Genomic DNA, 18,440 nt, shown 5'->3' with positions numbered 1-18,440 from the left:
ATGGACATCTTGGCTCTTTCCACAGTTTGGCTATTGTGAACATTGCTGCTATAAACATCGGGGTGCACGTACCCCTTCGGATCCCTACATTTGTATCTTTGGGGTAAATACCCAGTAGTGCAATTGCTGGATCATATGGTAGCTCTATTTTCAACTTTTTGAGGAACCTCCATACTGTTTTCCAGAGTGGCTGCACCAGCTTGCATTCCCACCAACACGGTAGGAGGGTTCCCCTTTCTCCGCATCCCCGCCAATATCTGTCATTTCCTGACTTGTTAATTTTAGCCATTCTGACTGGTGTGAGGTGCTATCTCATTGAGGTTGATTTGGATTTCCCTGATGCTGAGTGATATTGAGCACTTTTTCATGTGTCTGTTGGCCATTTAGATGTCTTCTTTGGAAAAATGTCTGTTCATCTCTTTGGCCCATTTCTTGATTGGATCATTTGTTCTTTGGGTGTTGGTGTAGATTTTGGATACTAGCCCTTTATCTGATTTGTCATTTGCAAATATCTTCTCCCATTCTGTCGGTTGTCTTCTGGTTTTGTTGACTGTTTCCTTTGCTGCGCAAAAGCTTTTTATCTTGATGAAGTCCCAATAGTTCATTTTTGCCCTTGCTTCCCTTGCCTTTGGTGATGTTTCTAGGAAGAAGTTGCTGCAGCTGAGGTTGAAGAGGTTGCTGCCTGTGTTCTCCTTTAGGATTTTGATGGACTCCTGTCTCATATTGAGGCCTTTCAACCATTTGGAGTCTATTTTTGTGTGTGGTGTAAGGAAATGGTCTAGTTTCATTCTTCTGCATGTGGCTATCCAATTTTCCCAACACCATTTGTTGAAGAGACTGTCTTTTTTCCATTGGACATTCTTTCCTGCTTTGTCAAAGATGAGTTGACCATAGAGTTGAGGGTCCATTTCTGGGCTCTCTATTCTGTTCCATTGATCTATGTGTCTGTTTTTGTGCCAGTACCATGCTGTCTTGATGATGACAGCTTTGTAATAGAGCTGGAAGTCCGGAATTGTGTTGCCGCCCGCTTTGCTTTTCTTTTTTAACATTCCTCTGGCTATTCAGGGTCTTTTCTGGTTCCATACAAATTTTAGGATTATTTACTCCATTTGTTTGTAAAAAGTGGGTGGTATTTTGATAGGGATTGCACTGAATGTGTAGATTGCTCTAGGTAGCATTGACATCTTCACAATATTTGTTCTTCCAATCCATGAGCATAGAACGTTTTTCCATTTCTTTGTGTCTTCCTCAATTTCTTTCATGAGTATTTTATAGTTTTCTGAGTACAGATCCTTTGCCTCTTTGGTTAGATTTATTCCTAGGTATCTTATGGTTTTGGGTGCAATTGTAAATGGGATCGACTCCTTAATTTCTCTTTCTTCTGTCTTGTTGTTGGTGTATAGGAATGCCACTGACTTCTGTGCATTGATTTTATATCCTGCCACTTTACTGAATTCCTGTATGAGTTCTGGCAGTTTTGGGGTGGAGTCTTTGGGGTTTTCCACATAAAGTATCATATCTCATGCACACATTTTTGACCCTGAAGTTATGCATACAAATACCTTCATTCTGGGCACCCTTGAGTTATCTAGAGTTTCAGTGTTGTTGAGGATGTCTGATTACTCTGGTGTCAGATATAGAAATTTGGCTGAAGTTTGGATTTGTAAACTGACCAGGCTAGGCTAAGAGAGGGTGTAGGTGTGAATGTGTAAGTATGTATTGTTATTATAGATGAATATTAACTTACCAGAGATCATACTAATCTGTCCCAATAACAACTTATATACAAGTGTGAATCTATAAGAATTCTTTCCACACTATTTATTGGATGTCTTATGAGTAATTGAAGAATTGAGTTCAATATTTTATCTTTTTTGGTTTTTTGTTTTCTGTCCTCCCTTTAGCTTTACTGAAAACTTTTTGTTTTCTGTCCTCCCTTTAGCTTTACTGAAAACTTTTTACTATAGCTTCTCAAACTGTTACTCTTAGGACATCACTACTCCCATTATTGAACATTTCAAAAAGAGTGAAAAAGTTAGTGATACAATGCTACAAAAATTGAAGCATTTCCATCTTAAAAAGAAAGATTTAGATAAAGAGGTACTGTATTTTTTCTTTATTCTAAAAATTGTATCATTTTTGGTGAAAAAAATAATCAAAGAAAAAGGTGACATAAAAGTATAAAGAAATTCTCCAAATTTGGATTTTTTTGAAGAATTGTTTTTGGCGGGGCACTTGGGTGGTGCAGTTGGTTAAGCACCTGACTCTTGGTTTCCACTCAGGTCATGATCTCAGGGTCATGAAATTGAGACCCGCATCAGGCTTCTTGTTCAGCTCGGAGTTTGCTTGAGATTCTCTCTTCCTCTCTCTCTGCCCCTCCTGCTCATTCTCTCTCTCTTTCTCTAAAATAAAAGGTGATACCAGGTTGTTAATTTGTGCCAGTTTTAATGTGAGAGGAATACAGAAGTGGCAAGTTTATCAGCTAATGGAATAAAATTGTATTCAGATATGGGATCTTGGATCGTAGAAACAAATTCAGTCCTATGTTATGAGGAAATTACTTCTCTGAACTGAGGTGGATAGAATATTTGTTGCAGGTAGTCCAGGGAATCTCTTTGTCTCCTAGTTAACCTGATCAAGGAATAACAGATACACAGAGAAACTACTGTCCTCCATTTCTTAAACCAGCCTTCAAAAATAAGCCCCATTGAGGGTTGGAGCATGATGTTATAGAAATAAAATTTCAGATATTTGTGTTGTTGTTTGAAATACTGGCAGGTGATATGATGTGGTGTCTGTAATTTGACTCTGTGAAGGGGGATTGGAGGGAGGAGGACATGGTTGGGGGTATAAATGATTCAAAACTGGCCAGTAGCCATCAATAGTCGAAGCTGGGTGATAATTACATGGAGGTTCGTTCAGTTTTTTTCTCTATTTTTTTAAATATTAGAAATTGTTGGCATGCCTGGATGGCTCAGTCAGTTTAACGTCCAACTCTTGATTTCAGTTCAGGTCGTGATCTGAGGGTCGTGAGATCGAGCCCCAAGCCCTGCGTAGGGCTCCACACTCAGTGGGGAGTTTGCTTCTCCCTCTCTCTCTCTCTCTCTCAAATAAATAAATAAATCTTTTAAAAAATAAATATTGGCCGGGTGCCTGGGTGGCTCAGTTGGTTAAGCATCTGCCTTTGGCTCAGGTCATGATCTCAGGGTCCTGGGATCGAGTTCCGCATCGGGCTCCCCGCTCTTCAGGGAGTCTGCTTCTCCCTCTGCCCCTCCTCCACTTGTTCTCTCAATCTCTCTCTCTCTCTTTCTCAAATAAATAAAATCTTAAAAATAAATAAATAAATAAATAAATAAATAAATAAATAAATAAATATTGGAAATAGTTCATAATAAAAATAATTCTGTGCATCACACTTTACCTCACTGCTTTTTGGAGAAATTTGAATATTGAATATTAAAATTTATTGTTATTTTCATGAAGGAACAAATGAACAAATAAGAAGTGATTATAAATTACATCTAGGAAAAGTTGGTAGGTTTTTTTTTTTTCTTTAAAGAAGAATTCTGAGAGCCTAACTGTAAAAACAACTGAATATTGGGGTAAGCTCCCGGAGATCCCAAGCCTGCACTCAGGTTCCATGATCTGCTAGCACCCGTGGGGCTGCACGTACGGCCAGAGTCGCAACTCGGTGTCATCGTGAGAAGCCACGGGGCAAAGTCAGCATAGGGAAAAGGGGCTTGGGGCATAGTCCAGAGGAAATCAGATTCAAGCTGCCAAGAGCCCCTTCATAGTGGAGTCACACAAGATGCACTTCATTTTCCCAGCAATGAGCTGTGACAATATGTGTGAAATTTTTCCAGGGTCTCATTAGGGACCCAGCACCCAGGGTTTTTATTGCGGGCTGCTCACATAGGGATGTCACCCTAGCACGTACTAAAACTCTGGACCCTCCGGAAGGAAAGAGGCGTTCAGTATGAACGACACTCTCTGTACAAAAGGTTAGGCACAACGAGCCATTCAGAGTACAAAATGATGGAACTCCTCCTGCATCCACGTTCCCAGATGCTAGTCAGGGGGCAGCATGATGAGCAGGCCTTCCTGAGGACTCTCGGATCTGCCATCTAAACTCCCTTCTGTACAAGAGCTGTAAAAACAGTAGATCTTTGGAGACCAGAGACTAGACAGTGCATGATTCGATGATCTTACTATAAATGTTATTGAATGTACTTTTATCTCTTCTCCTTTTCTGAAATATAAAACTCTTTTTTTCCTCAGTTCCTGGAACATAAAGACAGAATCACAGCTTTTAGAGAGTTAATTGCAAAAGAAAAAGCATTTCAAGATCAGGTTATCAAGGTGAGTTTAACATTTACCGTGTACTGTCTTTAACATGCAAAAATACAATTTCTTTTGGCTTATTTGTTGAAATCCTTCTAGCTCCAAGTTCTACACTTCTATTATTCTAGCCACTGAAGAGCTCTTTGACTGTTAAACTTATAAAGTATTTATTGTCAGATCTCCCAAGGAATGTGAAAGTATTGGAAGTGAGCACAAATATATTTAATCTCAGGTTACAAGTTTGGATTCAGATGAAGCCAAGAATATTAGAGATGTGCCTGTCTTATTGGGAGTCAAACTGAATAAGGACCACAATCTGAACGAAGAGCTTGATTTCTTGGTATGAAAGACCTTTGTTGCTTTGCTAGCATTTTTATACATAGTGCCATTTTATTAACAAGTTTTAGAAACTATCAACCTTCAAAAAATTTGTTCATTAAAATGGTCACACACTGGCACTGTGGCAGTATTATTCAACCATAAAAGTATAGAACTTAAGTTTGCATTTTCAGGTTTTGAAATTTTACATATTGTCCTACCTATTTAGACTAATCAGATTTATTTCTTTCAAAATGTAGAAATCAAAAAATGGGTGCTATTTTTCACAGTGATTGAAACACGTTTATATTTTTGCATATGCTACCACCATTCTTTTTATTTTAAGTTTAATTAATTTTTTTTTTTTAGTAATCTCTACACCCTTCATGGGGCTCGATCTCACAGTCCTGGGATCAAGAATTGCATGCTCTTCAGACTGAGCCAGCCAGGCACTCTGCTACCACCATTCTTAATATCAATGTATCAATAGCTGTTTACAACAACTATGATTAAGGAGTACTTTGGGAAATAGTTCACTTTAGATGCCATCTACAGATGAAAGCATCACCACAGAAAAGAGATGGTCATTATGTGACTTAATGGAGATGTTAGCTAATGCTGTGGTGGTGATCATTTTGCAGTTCAGAAGTGTATCAAATCAGCATGCTGGACAGCTTAAACTTACACAGTGTTATATGTCAGTTATATCTCAATAAAGCTGGGAAAAAATAAAGGCAGATAAAACAGGAAAAATATGTTATAAGAAAGTGAAAATGTGATCTTGGTATCTAGGTAGTTACAGAGTTACAATCCAACTGGATCCCAGTATAAGAAAAGGTGATTAATTAATGTAATTTAGTTTTTAATAGTAGTTAATTAGAGAAGTCTATCATATTTCTAAATTATTAAAAATTGGCATCCTGCGGCGTCTGAGTGGCTCAGTCGTTAAGCGTCTGCCTCAGTCGTTAAGCGTCTGCCTGATCTCAGGGTCCTGGGATCGAGCCCCACATCGGGCTCCCTGCTCCGCGGAAAGCCTGCTTCTCCCTCTCCCACTCCCCCTGCTTGTGTTCCCTCTCTCGCTGTGTCTCTCTGTCAAATAAATAAATAAAATCTTTAAAAAAAATTGGCATTCTGCAATAAATTCATAGCATAACCATTCAGCTTTGAGAGAGAAGAAAAAGTCCAACATGGTGAGGGCTCACAAGTTTCTTGTAATTCATTATTTTTTAAATTTTAATAAGTAACCATTGACATCTCACAAAAGGCTAAAAATGCTAGTCATTATGGAGGCAGAAAGCCAAATCAAACATTATCTCTGCTTCTAAGAAACCTAGAAAGGAAGATAAAATACATAAATAACTGTTCACAAGGGTTAAAGGGGAAGTTCCTTAGAAAGTGATACAGTGACCAGTGTCTAACAGAGGCGATGTTTGTTGAATGATAAGCTCAGAAGACAAGCAGATACTGTCCAAGTGGGGGAGTCATGGGACACCTCGTGAAGGGATTGGCAGCTGGACTTTGAAAACGAGTAAAATCTGAGCATAGGGAGATGAGAGGAGAGCCCTCAGTCCATTCTGTCGTTCATTAGTAGTTTCTGTGCTTCGGGCGTAAAAGATAACGTGAGTGGACCTTCGTCTTCCCAGCGGTGGGAAGCTTCAGTGAGAAAGAGGACACAACTAGAAGCATGTCAGACACACTATGTCATTTCTAAAATGGGCTGCAGTCTACTTGTACAAACTGTCTCTCAGAGAAACCAAATAACTGATGAGGGAGGCAGAGCTCGTCACTGAAAAGGTAAGCTACTAAAAGCAGAAGAGAAGAGCCATCTTTTGGGAGCAGTTATAATGGCTGCTAAAACCTCACATTTAAGACTGAGGGGGAGCTTTTTTTTGAGAGAGAGAGAAAGAATTGGTGTGTGTTTGGAGGGGTGGTGGAAACAGAAGGAAAGGGAGAGAGAGAATTCCAAGCAGGCTCCACACCCAGCACAGAGCCTGATGCGGAGCTCGATGTGGGGCTCAGTCTCACCACCCTGAGATCATGAACTGAGCCGAAATCAAGAGTCGGACGCTTAACCGACTGAGCCACCCGGGCGCCCCTGAGGGGGAGCTTTTAATGAATGGGTCAAACTGACAAGCACCTGAGCCTGCTAATCAATCTCAAGCCGCTAAAGATGAGACATGCACACCTGTGCCCCCTGATGTGATGCAGGAGGACACACACAGAAGATCTATGAAGTCTTCTCACCAAAACAACCGGATCCGAAAGCAGGCTTCAAGACCAAACTACCGTGACTGTAGATAAAGAGACATATTAGATGACACCATGATAACAAATCCAGAGTGTGGAAGATTCTCATCAGTAAACACATGGCGCAAGAAAAGGGAGGGAGAGGAAAGGGATAACTAGTATAGACTAAAGGACAGTGGAGACAAGGAACAAATCAACGAAATGCAGTTTGTGACACCTCTGTGGTCCTGATTTGAACAAACCTACTCTAAAAAGGTATTTGTGAGATAGTAGCAGAAAAAGGAACATAGTCTGGGTATTAGATAATATTAAGTTATTGTTAATTTTAATACCATCGATATCATTGTTTTTATTTATTTTTATTTTTTTTAAGTTTTATTTAAGTAATCTCTACACCCAATGCGAGGCTCAAACCTAAAACCCCTGAGATCAAGAGTCACATGCTCTTCTGACTGAGCCAGTCAGGCACCTGGATATCATTGTGCTTTTAAAAGCCCTTATCTATTACATATTGAAAAGTATTTATGAGTGAATTAATAGAATGGATAGGTTTGCTTTATTTTTTTCTCTTAATTTAAATTCAGTTAATTAACATATAATGTATTATTAGTTTCAGAGGTAGAGTTCAGTGATTCATCATTCTTATATATCACTGGGTATTATAATACCCAGTGCTCATTACATCACGTGCCCTCCTTAATATACATCACCTATGATTAAGAGTCTCTTATGGGGCGCCTGGGTGGCTCAGATGGTTAAGCGTCTGCCTTCGGCTGAGGTCATGATCTCAGGGTCCTGGGATCGAGTCCCGCATCGGGCTCCCTGCTCCTTGGGAGCCTGCTTCTCCCTCTGCCTCTCTCTCTCTCTCTGTCTCTCATGAATAAATAAATAAAATCTTTAAAAAAAAAAAAGAGTCTCTTATGGTTTGTCTCCCTCTCTGATTTCACCTTGTTTTATTTTTCCCTCTCTTCCCCTACGATCCTCTGCCTTGTTTATTAAATTCCATATATCAGTGAAACCATATGATAATTGTCTTTCTCTGACTGACTTATTTTGCTTAGCACAATACTCCCTAGTTCCATCCACATTGTTGCAAATGGCAAGATTTCATTTTTTATGGCTGCATAATATTCCATTATATATATATACCACCTCTTCTTTATCCATTCATCTGTCAATGGACATCTGGGCTCTTTCCATAGTTTGGCTATTGTGGACATGGCTGCTATAAACATTGGGGTGCACATGCCCCTTCAGATCACTACATTCATATCTTTGGGGTAAATACCCAGTAGTGCAATTGCTGAGTCATAGGGTAGCTCTATTTTCAACTTTTTGAGGAACCTCCATACTGTTTTCCAGAGTGGCTGCACCAGCTTGCATTCACACCAACAGTGTAGGAGGGTTCCCCTTTCTCTGCATCCTCACCAACATCTGTTGTTTCCTGACTTGTTAATTTTAGCCATTCTGATGAGTGTGAGGTGGTATCTCATTGTGGTTTTGATTTGTATTTCCCTGATGCCCAGTGATGCGGAGCATGTTTTTCATTTGTCTGTTGGCCATTTGTATGTCTTCTTTGGAGAAATGTCTGTTCATATCTTCTGCCCATTTCTTGAATGGGCTATTTGTTCTTTGGGTGTTAAGTTTGGTAAGTTCTTTATAGATTTTGGATACCAGCCCTTTATCTGATAAGACATTTGCAAATATCTTCTCCCATAGAGTGGGTAGGTTTGCTTTTAAATACTCCAGGGAAATGAAAAGATGGCAGAGTTGGGGAGGCGGGAGGTTGGAGATGGATGAAAAACTGATGGAAAAATATTGATGATTGTTGAAGTTAAGTGATGGGCACGCAGAGGTTCATTATACTCCTCGCTCTACTTTTGTATGTGTTTGAAATTTTCTGAAATAAAGAGTTTTGGTTGTGCTCTTTGTTTCTGAAATGCAGAAGCATGCTCCAGAAGGCTCACTTCTCATTCTCTAAGGAACTCTAGGCCAGCAAGACATGGTCTGCTGTGGCTAAGTTTGATGGCTCATATGTCCTCTACTGCTTTGTCATGTGCTTCTCTTGTGGCCCTTCTGACCCCTTGCTTTTGGTTCATCACACTTCTGAACTTCCTGTTGCTCCTTTCACCTCCTGACCTCCTCCAGCTTGAGACAGGGTCCTTGACCCCAGCTTTGCCTACTGCCAGGCTCTAGCACTGTGGGTATTTAACTGTCAAGTGCAAAATGTGTCATGATCCTAGAAGCCTTTGATAAGGTACACCCAAGTCAGGGATTTGATCAGAGGGAACAGACAAGAGTCTAGTTAACAGTGCTGGGGTTTAGGGTTCAGGTTAAGCTAATAGTAATGATTCCTCAAGGTCCTCCTAGAGCCCATCTTCAGTAAAATAGGAATCTTTTTATAAAAATAAAATATATTTAGGGGCATCTGGGTGGCTCAGTCAGTTAAGCGTCTGCCTTCAGCTCAGGTCATGATCCCAGGGTCCTGGGATTGAGCCCCAAGTCGGGCTCCCCCCACTCAGCAAGGAGCCTGCTTCTCCCTTTCCCTCTACAGCTCCCCCTGCTTATACTCTTGCTCTATCAAATAAATAAATAAAATCCTTAAAAAATAAAAATAAAATATTTTTAAATCAGTAATATAGAAGATATCCTTTAACTGTTATTATATAATAGTTATAAAAAAACTGAAATACTATCCTAAAACATACCATATACTTCACTATACTTTACTATATATATATATATATATATACATACTTTACTATGTATATATGTATATATATACACACACATATACTTTACTATAGTACTCTATTATGTAAAACATTTATTTAATTTATTATTTTGGTAGTCTTTAAAGTTAGATGTTTATTTCTAGTCAAGGAAATACTCAGAAGGTAGCAGATTATTTTCATATTCATATTCATCTCCTATAATCATAGAATAAGGAAACAAATATGATGCAAGACAGAAAGTTATGACTCTAGGAAGAATGTTCTAAGTGAGCCAAAAGAAAACGATCACAACCCAGTGTATTATGGTTCCTCTGAACTATAAACATACCCACCAGTTCCTGGATTTGGACACAGTATTCCCTTGAGAAAACTTTCTAGTTAGGGGGTCTCTCTGCCACTGAACAGCCTCCTCCTGAGGAAGATTGTGGGCCGACTAGAACTCTAGTCACACAGATAGGATGGCTGTCCAGTCAGGTACAATGCTTGCTCCTCAGTTTCCCCAAGGAGATGTCAACCTTACCATCTGTTTCCTTGCTCTCTCAAGCACCCTGGGCACTTATGTTATGGAGGGATGCAAAGTCCCCATTGTCATGTCCCAGGACTAGGGTGTGGAGATTTTGGGGCGGCCATTACTGTGCCTACCACACCCTATTCCTCACCTTCCTGGCTTCGATTTTCCTAAATCCTATTCTGACGCTGGTATAAGAAGCAATGTTTGCACTACAGACCCTTGCTGTGGGATCTAACATCAGCCTATTCGCTGACCAACTCGGAGCTTGTTTAAGGGCTCTTCGTCCCTGATGGATTATCTGTGCAGCCGTCTCCTGGTTCTTGGAGTGATGCACAGTAGAAAACACATCTCACTTCTTGGTCAGATACACATGTCCCCCCACACAGAAGAACTGCTGGTTTTTTATTCTTCTGTTCTATTCCTTGTTTTTGTGTTGGTCATAAATTCATTTCACTGCTTAATAAGGAGTCACGACCTGGGTCATGATTATTCTCAGAAAGCTGCTGTGTGGAACATGCTGGCTTGGCCTTCACAGAATTGCTTTTATGAAGCTGAGGTTGGTGTTATGCCCTCAGCAATCCTAGGAAACCTCTTTCTCCGTTTGTTACAGAGAGATTGTTGTCTCACTTAGTGCCATGGGGATGAGAACTTCCTTTGAGGCCTCAGACCTACTAGGAAAAACTTGTCTTTAGAAACAGGTGTGTTTTTATCACATGAATAATGAAAATCATGTAACTGGCCAGATTGCAGTTTTGCTTTAGCTACCGGGAAGCTTAGTACCAAACACATGGCACTACAGTCAGGCCTTCACCGTCTTCATAGATGCAGATTGTCCTTCACTTGTTCAGTACATTGTGGTTGAATTGTACTTAATTTATATTTTACTCTATGTATTTAATCACCTTTGTGTAAAGAATTGGGAGGTCAATCAATCAATCAGTCAATCAGCCAGCCTTCAGATGTCCCAGTCTCCTAGGCCGTTCATAACAATGATGGATACCTCTACTGTCCTGGTGAAATGTTATTTCTACCTTGACACACTTTCTCTCTAAGTTGACAGTAGCAGAGTGTAAGACAACCCCATATGAGGAAAAAGTATTAATGGAAGCAAAAAAAAAATTTTTTTTCTTAGGAAACCTGGAATTATGAACTAGATAGAGCCAAATAGCTTGACTGTATTCCCAGGACACTTGTACCCCTCATTATAGAAGGCCTCAGTGATCCTACTAGAGAGGTGTGTGGTAGGTACAGTAATAGCCTCCCAAAGATCTTCATATCCTAGTCCTGGGACATGACAACGGGGACTTGGCATCCCTTGATAAAATAAGAAATCTAGGCACTTATGGCAAAAGGGACTTTGCAGATGTGATTATATCAAGTACCTTGAGATATGGAGATAGATTATCCTGAATTATCAGGATGGGCCCAATCTAATCTCCTGCATCCAGCCATGTCAGAGAGAGATACGACTGAAGAATGTAAGAGACACAACATTGCTGGCTTTGAGGATGAGGGAAGGGGACCACAAGCCAAGGAAGGTGGGCAGCCGTCAGAAGCTGGAAAATCTCCCCTAAAGCCTTCAGAAAGGAACACAGCCCTGCTGACACTTAACTTTAGCCAAATGAGGAGACCCCTGTCAGACTTCTAACCTACAGAACTGTAAGATAATAAATTTATGTTGTTGTAAGCCACTAAGTTTGTGGTTATTTCTTACAGCAGCAATAAAAAACTAATACAAAATGTGTTGACCTTATTTTTTTTCAGCGATCTGGATTTCAGCGCCTCATAATATATTAGGGCAGTTAATACATTATTAACTTGGAACTACGTCCATAAATCTAGAACATTGGGGGCCATAGCGGGGACCCAACTTAGGAAATCTTCTGCTGGAGGACCTCATGACTGAACACTGACACCTGGACTGAGGGCCCCTCATCCAGCCCCGGCAGCCAGCTGACTTCTCCACCTCTCACTCCACTTCTCAGTGCTTCGTCCACACAGCGTAGGAAGCAGCTCTCCAAGAGGACTTCTTCCTCTACTCTGGTCAAGTGGACAGGGCCAGACATGGGAACTGTTCCTCTGCCTTACTCAGACCTACCCTTGAAGCCTGCTTCTTCAAGATGATTGTCAAGGCCCATCACCCTGGCTGTGGATCTGCTTCTGTGCTGCATGTGGGCAGACACCACAGGAAGGGGGGTGCTGGGGAGATGGAGGAGCATGCCACTGCACCTTCAGTCAGCCCTCAAGCACCCTGGGGTGAGGAAGTCTTGTTGGACCTTATGTAAGGGCTTTGACACTATCTTAAAAAGTACTTATTTTAAATATTTCACACCAAACCATGTAAAAACTAATATAATAAATAGCCATGTACCTACAGCCCAGGTAAAGAAATGAAATGTGAATGTAGTTGAAGCTCTCTGTGTCCCTCTCCAGTTGCATTTTCCTCCCCTCCACCCAGTGGTAACCATGATCCTGAATTTAGTGTTTACCTTTACCATGAATGTCTATATTTCCTGCTTATATATTTATCTTTAAACAACGTGCATATTGTTTTACCTATCTTCTCTCTTGCATCTTATATATCCTTTTCTAAGTTTCCCGCCCTCAATCTTATAACTGCAAGATTCTTTTTTGTGATAGGTGTAACTATAACTTACTCTTTTTCACTCCTGTGTAGTATTTTAACATGTGAATAAATCATAGCTCACACTAGAACATTTCAGATACATCCAGTCTTTGTCCACACACTTTTACAGAGTTGAAATCATACTGTATGTAAACTGTTGAATTTTGTTTCAGTTAACATATCACACATTTTTACATGTTACTATGCTGTCCTTAGAGATTGAATATAGATTGTATATAATTTTCAATGACTGCATAATATTCCATAGAGTGAAAATAAAATAATTTTTTAGCCATTCCCCTTGTTGGATATTTGGGTTCTTTTTACTTTTATCTGGAGAGGTTTTTCCTTTGTGAGTTACTTCCTTAGAATAAATTATCAAAGTGGGATTACTGCTTTTAAAGCTATAAATAAGGGACACCTAGGTGGCTCAGTCGTTAAGCGTCTGCCTTCGGCTCAGCTCATGATCCCAGGCTCCTGGGATCGAGTCCCACATCGGGCTCCTTGCTCAGTGAGGAGCCTGCTTCTCCCTCTCCCACTGCTGCTCCCCCTGCTGTGCTCTCTCTCTCTGACAAATAAATAAAAATCTTTAAAAAAAATGCATTTAAAAAAATAAAACTATAAATAAGCCTGTGGATCTTTATGTACACTATCAAATGAATTTTCAAAAGACTTAAACTTTACCTTGCAGATATCGGTGTGTTTGTGGTACTATTTCACCAAAACCTTCCAGTAATAAATATTATCACTTGAAATTTTTCTAAACAATTGGCCTTTCAATTTATACTTGCAGTAAGATGGAACATTTTTCAGTATATTACTTTTACCATTGTATCTGTGGGACAGTCTCACCTGTAGACTTTATTATATGCACAGTTTAACAATTGTCATTTAACACAGGTTTTAACACATGCATTATATTTTCAAGGAATAGGAATTGTGATAGAATAAATAATATCCACTACGTGCAGATTCCAAACTGCTTTCCAAGCCAAAGTGTTTTAAATTTGTACAGTACATATTCCTGGGCCTGATACTCATCTAAAGATTCTTTTCCTTCAATTTAGCTTGTCCCCAAATCTGATTTCTCTTCTACCTTCACTTAGTTATGGCGACTGACTGGGGAGGCTAGAGGGGTGGGAGCAGGGGAGGAGTTTCCCAATGAGACCTGAGATCCTCACTGGGGGCAACAGAGGATGCCAAAATCAAAGGACTAAAACTAAACAGGGCCAAAACCATGCCGGAATGTCATGCGAAAGGCCTAAAAGGGAAACCACAAGAATTACTGACCAGATAGGAGGTCGGGGGGCAGTGGCCCAAGGCATAGTATCTATGGATCCAGAAATCTAGGGCCAGGTGCAATAGAGCCCAGGGAAGGCTCTTCTCTGTGAACTGTCTGGTGAATGGGAGTTCTGTCATCTGTTTGACTTATATCTCTTGCCATATTTTTTTAAAACTTTATTTGACAGAGGGTATGCACAAGCAGGGAGAGCAACAGAGGGAGAGGAAGACAAGCAGACTCCCCTCTGAGCAGAGAGCCGGACGCAACTCGGGGCTCGATCCCAGGACCCTGGGATCATGACCTGAGCCGAAGGCAGACGCTTAACAGAGTGAGCCACCCAGGTGCCCCTACTTCCTGCCATTTTAAGCCAAGGGCATAGAAAGTCACTTTACTAATGTTCAGTTTCTCTCCCTTCATTCAAATCTGCTTTCTTTTGGTGGAGACTTGGAGTGGGTTCAGATTTCCTAGCATTTGGCTCTGAAGCATTACAGCATCTCTGAGACATCAAGGGAAAGACACGACATTAAAGGAAAGCTTTCATTAATATTAGTCAAGTAGCCACATTCAAGGTTATTTTGTAATATCTTCCTTTACCAAAGGGAAATGTTGCCACCACCCCATCCTTTAAATTATTACTTTACATACTAAAAAGTACTTTTTTGGTATGCTTTCATGAAAATGTTTTAGACTTTTCCAGTGATTTGACTCTAATACACTGTCTTCTAAAACTTTTCTATTTGGGGATATTTTTTTAAACTTTAAAATTTGAGCTCTTAATGAAAAGACAAGCCACAAACTGGAAGAAAACATTTGAAAAATCACAGAATTGATAGAGAAATTTTATCTAGAATATGTAAAGCACCCTCAAAACTTTGTAATAAGAAAATAACCCAATTTAAAAAGTGGGCAAAAGGTGCACCTGGATGGCTCAGCAGCTCAAGCGTCTGACTCTTGATTTTGGTTCTGGTAATGATCTCAGGGTCGTGAGATCCGTGCTCACCTTGGAGTTGGCTTCAGATTCTCTCTCTCCTGCTGCCTCTGCCCCTCCCCCAGTCATGTGCACATAGTCTCTCTCTCAAAATAAATACAATCTTTTTTAAAAAGTGGGCAAAAAGATTTTAACAGATGCTTCACTAAAATGATACATGGATAGCAAACAAGCACATGAAGAGATACTCAGCATCATTGGGATGCAGGTTAAAACAACGAATACCACTACATACCTATTACAGTGTCTATTAAAAAGACTGACCATACCAAGGATTGATGAGGACATGGAGCAACAACTCTCATACATCGCTGATGGGAATGTAAAATGGTACAGCCACTTTGAAGAACATTTTGGCAGTTTCCTAAAAAGATAAATATATACCATCAGTCTACTATTAGGTATTTACCCAAGAGAAATGAAAGCATATGTTCAGGGGTGCCTGGGTGGCTCAGTCGTTAAGCATCTGCCTTTGGCTCAGGTCATGATCCCAGGGTCCTGGGATTGAGCCCCGCATTGGGCTCCCTGCTTGGCGGGAAGCCTGCTTCTCCCTCTCCCTCTGCCCCTCCCCTACCGTTCGTGCACTCTCTCTCTCTTTCTCTCAAATAAATAAATAAAATATTTTTTAAAAAGAAAGCGTATGTTCATACAAAGACTTATACATGAAGGTCCCTAGCAGCTTTATTTATAATAGCCAAAAACTGAAAGCAACTCCAATGCTGATCAACAGATGAACTGGATAAACAAACTGTGGCACGTCCATAAGATGGACTACTACTCAGCAATGAAAAAGGGATGAACTACTGCTACACATGCAATGTAGATGAATCTCAAAATTGTGTGGAACAAGAAGAGCCAGACAAGAGGAAATACTGTTTGCTTCTATTCTCTAAAATTCTAGAAAATACAGACTAATCACCAGTGACAGAAAGCAGATTGGTATTTGCCTGGGGGCTGGCATAGAGTGTGGGAGTCAGGGAAGATAGGCAGGCAGGAGGGAGGAATTACCAAGAGGCAAGAGGAGGGGTAGTGATGGATATGTTTATTATCATGATTGTGGTGATGGTTTCATAGTTGAATACATACGTGAAAATTTACCAAAACGTGCTCTTGAAATATGTGCAATTTATCGTGTCAGTCATACTCTTAAAGCAGTTAAACTTTACACGCTTCAGCAGAAACTTAAAATTTTGATTTTCACTGTAATTCAAAAAACTGCTTTACAAGAGCTATTCCTTTATCTCTAAAACAAATATTCCTTAAGAAATATTTTCCTCTTCTTCCTTTAATTTGAGGTCAGCAAATTAAAACATTCAATCCAGGGCACCTGGGTGGCTCAGTTGGTTAAGCGGCTGCCTTGGGGCCAGGTCATGATCCTGGAATCCCAGGATCGAGTCCTGCATCAGGCACCCTGCTCAGCAGGGAGTCTGCTACTCCCCTGACCCTCCCCCCCCTCATGCTCTCTCTCTCTCTCTCTCTCTTTCATTCTCTTTCTCAAATAAATAAATTAAATCTTTAAAAAAAAATTCAATCCAAGGACTTAAAAGGGTTCTTACTTTGATCTTGAAAGCCATTAAAGAAATCCAAAACCTGCCATGAAGTCTATAATGAAAAACAGAAGTGAGAAGCAATTCCATAATGCCTCAGTAAGAGGTCATGAGATATAGGAAGCTCCCGGTGAGGAGTACAGGTGAGGAGAAGCAAAGGACTAGAGTGGGAAAAGCCCTACACTAATGGATGATAAATATGGATTTTAGTTTTTTCACTTCTAGACATATCCTTTCAAAAATTTTTAGATTCCCTTCACCTTGATTTCATCTGTTAAATCATGGTAATAATAGCTATACTCCCTACCTTAAATAATGTGTGTAGTCAGAGGAGTAGGACCACTAACTTGGTATTGTCCCCATTAATTTAATAAGAGAGTAGGAATAAGGGGCACCTGGGTGGCTCAGTCCGTTGAGGGTCTCTTACTTTCGGCTCAGATCATGATCTTAGGGTCGTGAGATCAAGCCTCCCATCAGGCTCTGCTCGTCCCTCTCCCTCTGCTCTTCCCCATGCTCACATGCTCTCTCTCTGTGTCAAATAAATAAATAAATAAAATCTTTTTTTAAAAAAAGTAAGAGGGGCGCCTGGGTGGCTCAATCAGTTAAGCATCTGCCTTCGGCTCGAGTCATGATCCCGGAGTCCTGGGATGGAGGCCCACATCAGGCTCCCTGCTCAGTGGGAAGTCTGCTTCTCCCTTTTCCCCTGCTCCTTCTCTCTCTCTAGCTCTCTCTCTCTCTTTAAAATAAATAAATAAAATCTTTAAGTAAATAAGAATAAGAAAGTTGCTATTTCTGCTGCAAATTTGTTTTGCCATTGCTTCTCCTAGGGGATTTCACTACAGACACATAAGTATATCTAAAACAGAAGATTGATGGCCATTCTTTAACATTGGTATTTTTTTTATCTTTTTAAGGATTTTATTTATGAGAGAGAGAGCGAGAGAATGAGTGGGGGTGGGGAGAGGCAGATAGAGAAGCAGGCTCCACGCTGAGCAGGGAGCCCAATGTGGGGCTCGATCCCAGGACCCCGGGATCATGACCTGAGCCAAAGGCCAACACTTAACCAACTGAGCCACCCAGGCGCCCCTTAACATTGGTATTTAATGCGGACATTTCTGTCATTTTTCTTCTATAATTGATTTGAAAATTAAGGTAACTGCTAAGGGAACTTGTGAATACCCTTTCCTGATAATTAATCCAAGATGTCACTTTTAGAAATAAAATTTTTAATTCTTATTTTTTTTGCAAATAAACATTGAATCTTAGAACGTGACATAAGAGCTGAACCTTTTTTTTTATAACTTGACATCATTAATGCAAGTTGAGAATATTTATCAAACCTGAAAATGCATCATCAAGCACATCAGTGCTTTACTTCAGAGACAATCAAATATATTTATGCATTGGTTATAAATGGATAGAGCATAAAAAAAAAAGAAGGTAGTGAAGATTTGGGCTGATATTTGTATTCACTAATAAGTGTTAAATTATTTGCAAAGCTGTTTCATAATATTAAATTGGAGAGAATTATAACTAATTATAAAATTATAATTTCTGCTTATCTGTTCTAAATGCAGTCTAACTAGGATTAGCATCTATTGATTCACTTATGGTACAACTTGGTTTAAGAGAATCTTGGAATAAAGTTTAGGTCACTGTTCTCATTTGTTCTCAGTATATGGTTTTCATGACAGTTTCCAAGTTAGTATTTTTACTGATGTTTCTCCATAGATTGCAAAATTGGGAAATATTCTAGAGTCAAAAGAAGACCACTGCAACAGACTCATTGAAGAAAATGACAAGTATCAAAGACACTTAGGCAACTTAATAAATAAGGTACAAATT

General features: G+C 39.9%; 1 protein-coding gene across 1 annotated transcript in view; it reads left to right on the top strand.

The window, feature by feature from the left end:
* CAGE1 (cancer antigen 1) overlaps window positions 1-18,440 on the top strand; it is a gene marked incomplete at its 3' end in the record, with an annotated part of 51,694 nt that overhangs the window by 22,431 nt on the left and 10,823 nt on the right. Inside the window, exons 7-9 of the mRNA XM_035030812.1 lie at window positions 4,279-4,359; window positions 4,574-4,681; window positions 18,327-18,431. Coding sequence (XP_034886703.1) covers window positions 4,279-4,359; window positions 4,574-4,681; window positions 18,327-18,431 — 294 coding nt within the window. The remainder of the gene's footprint in view (window positions 1-4,278; window positions 4,360-4,573; window positions 4,682-18,326; window positions 18,432-18,440) is intronic.

The sequence above is a fragment of the Mirounga leonina genome, unplaced genomic scaffold (assembly GCF_011800145.1).
Source record: "Mirounga leonina isolate KUSES-001 unplaced genomic scaffold, KU_Mleo_1.0 Mir_366, whole genome shotgun sequence".
NCBI classification, from domain to species: Eukaryota; Metazoa; Chordata; class Mammalia; order Carnivora; family Phocidae; genus Mirounga; species Mirounga leonina.
The sequence above is the reverse complement of the archived record's forward strand: the minus strand, read 5'-3'. Positions and strand labels throughout refer to the sequence as shown.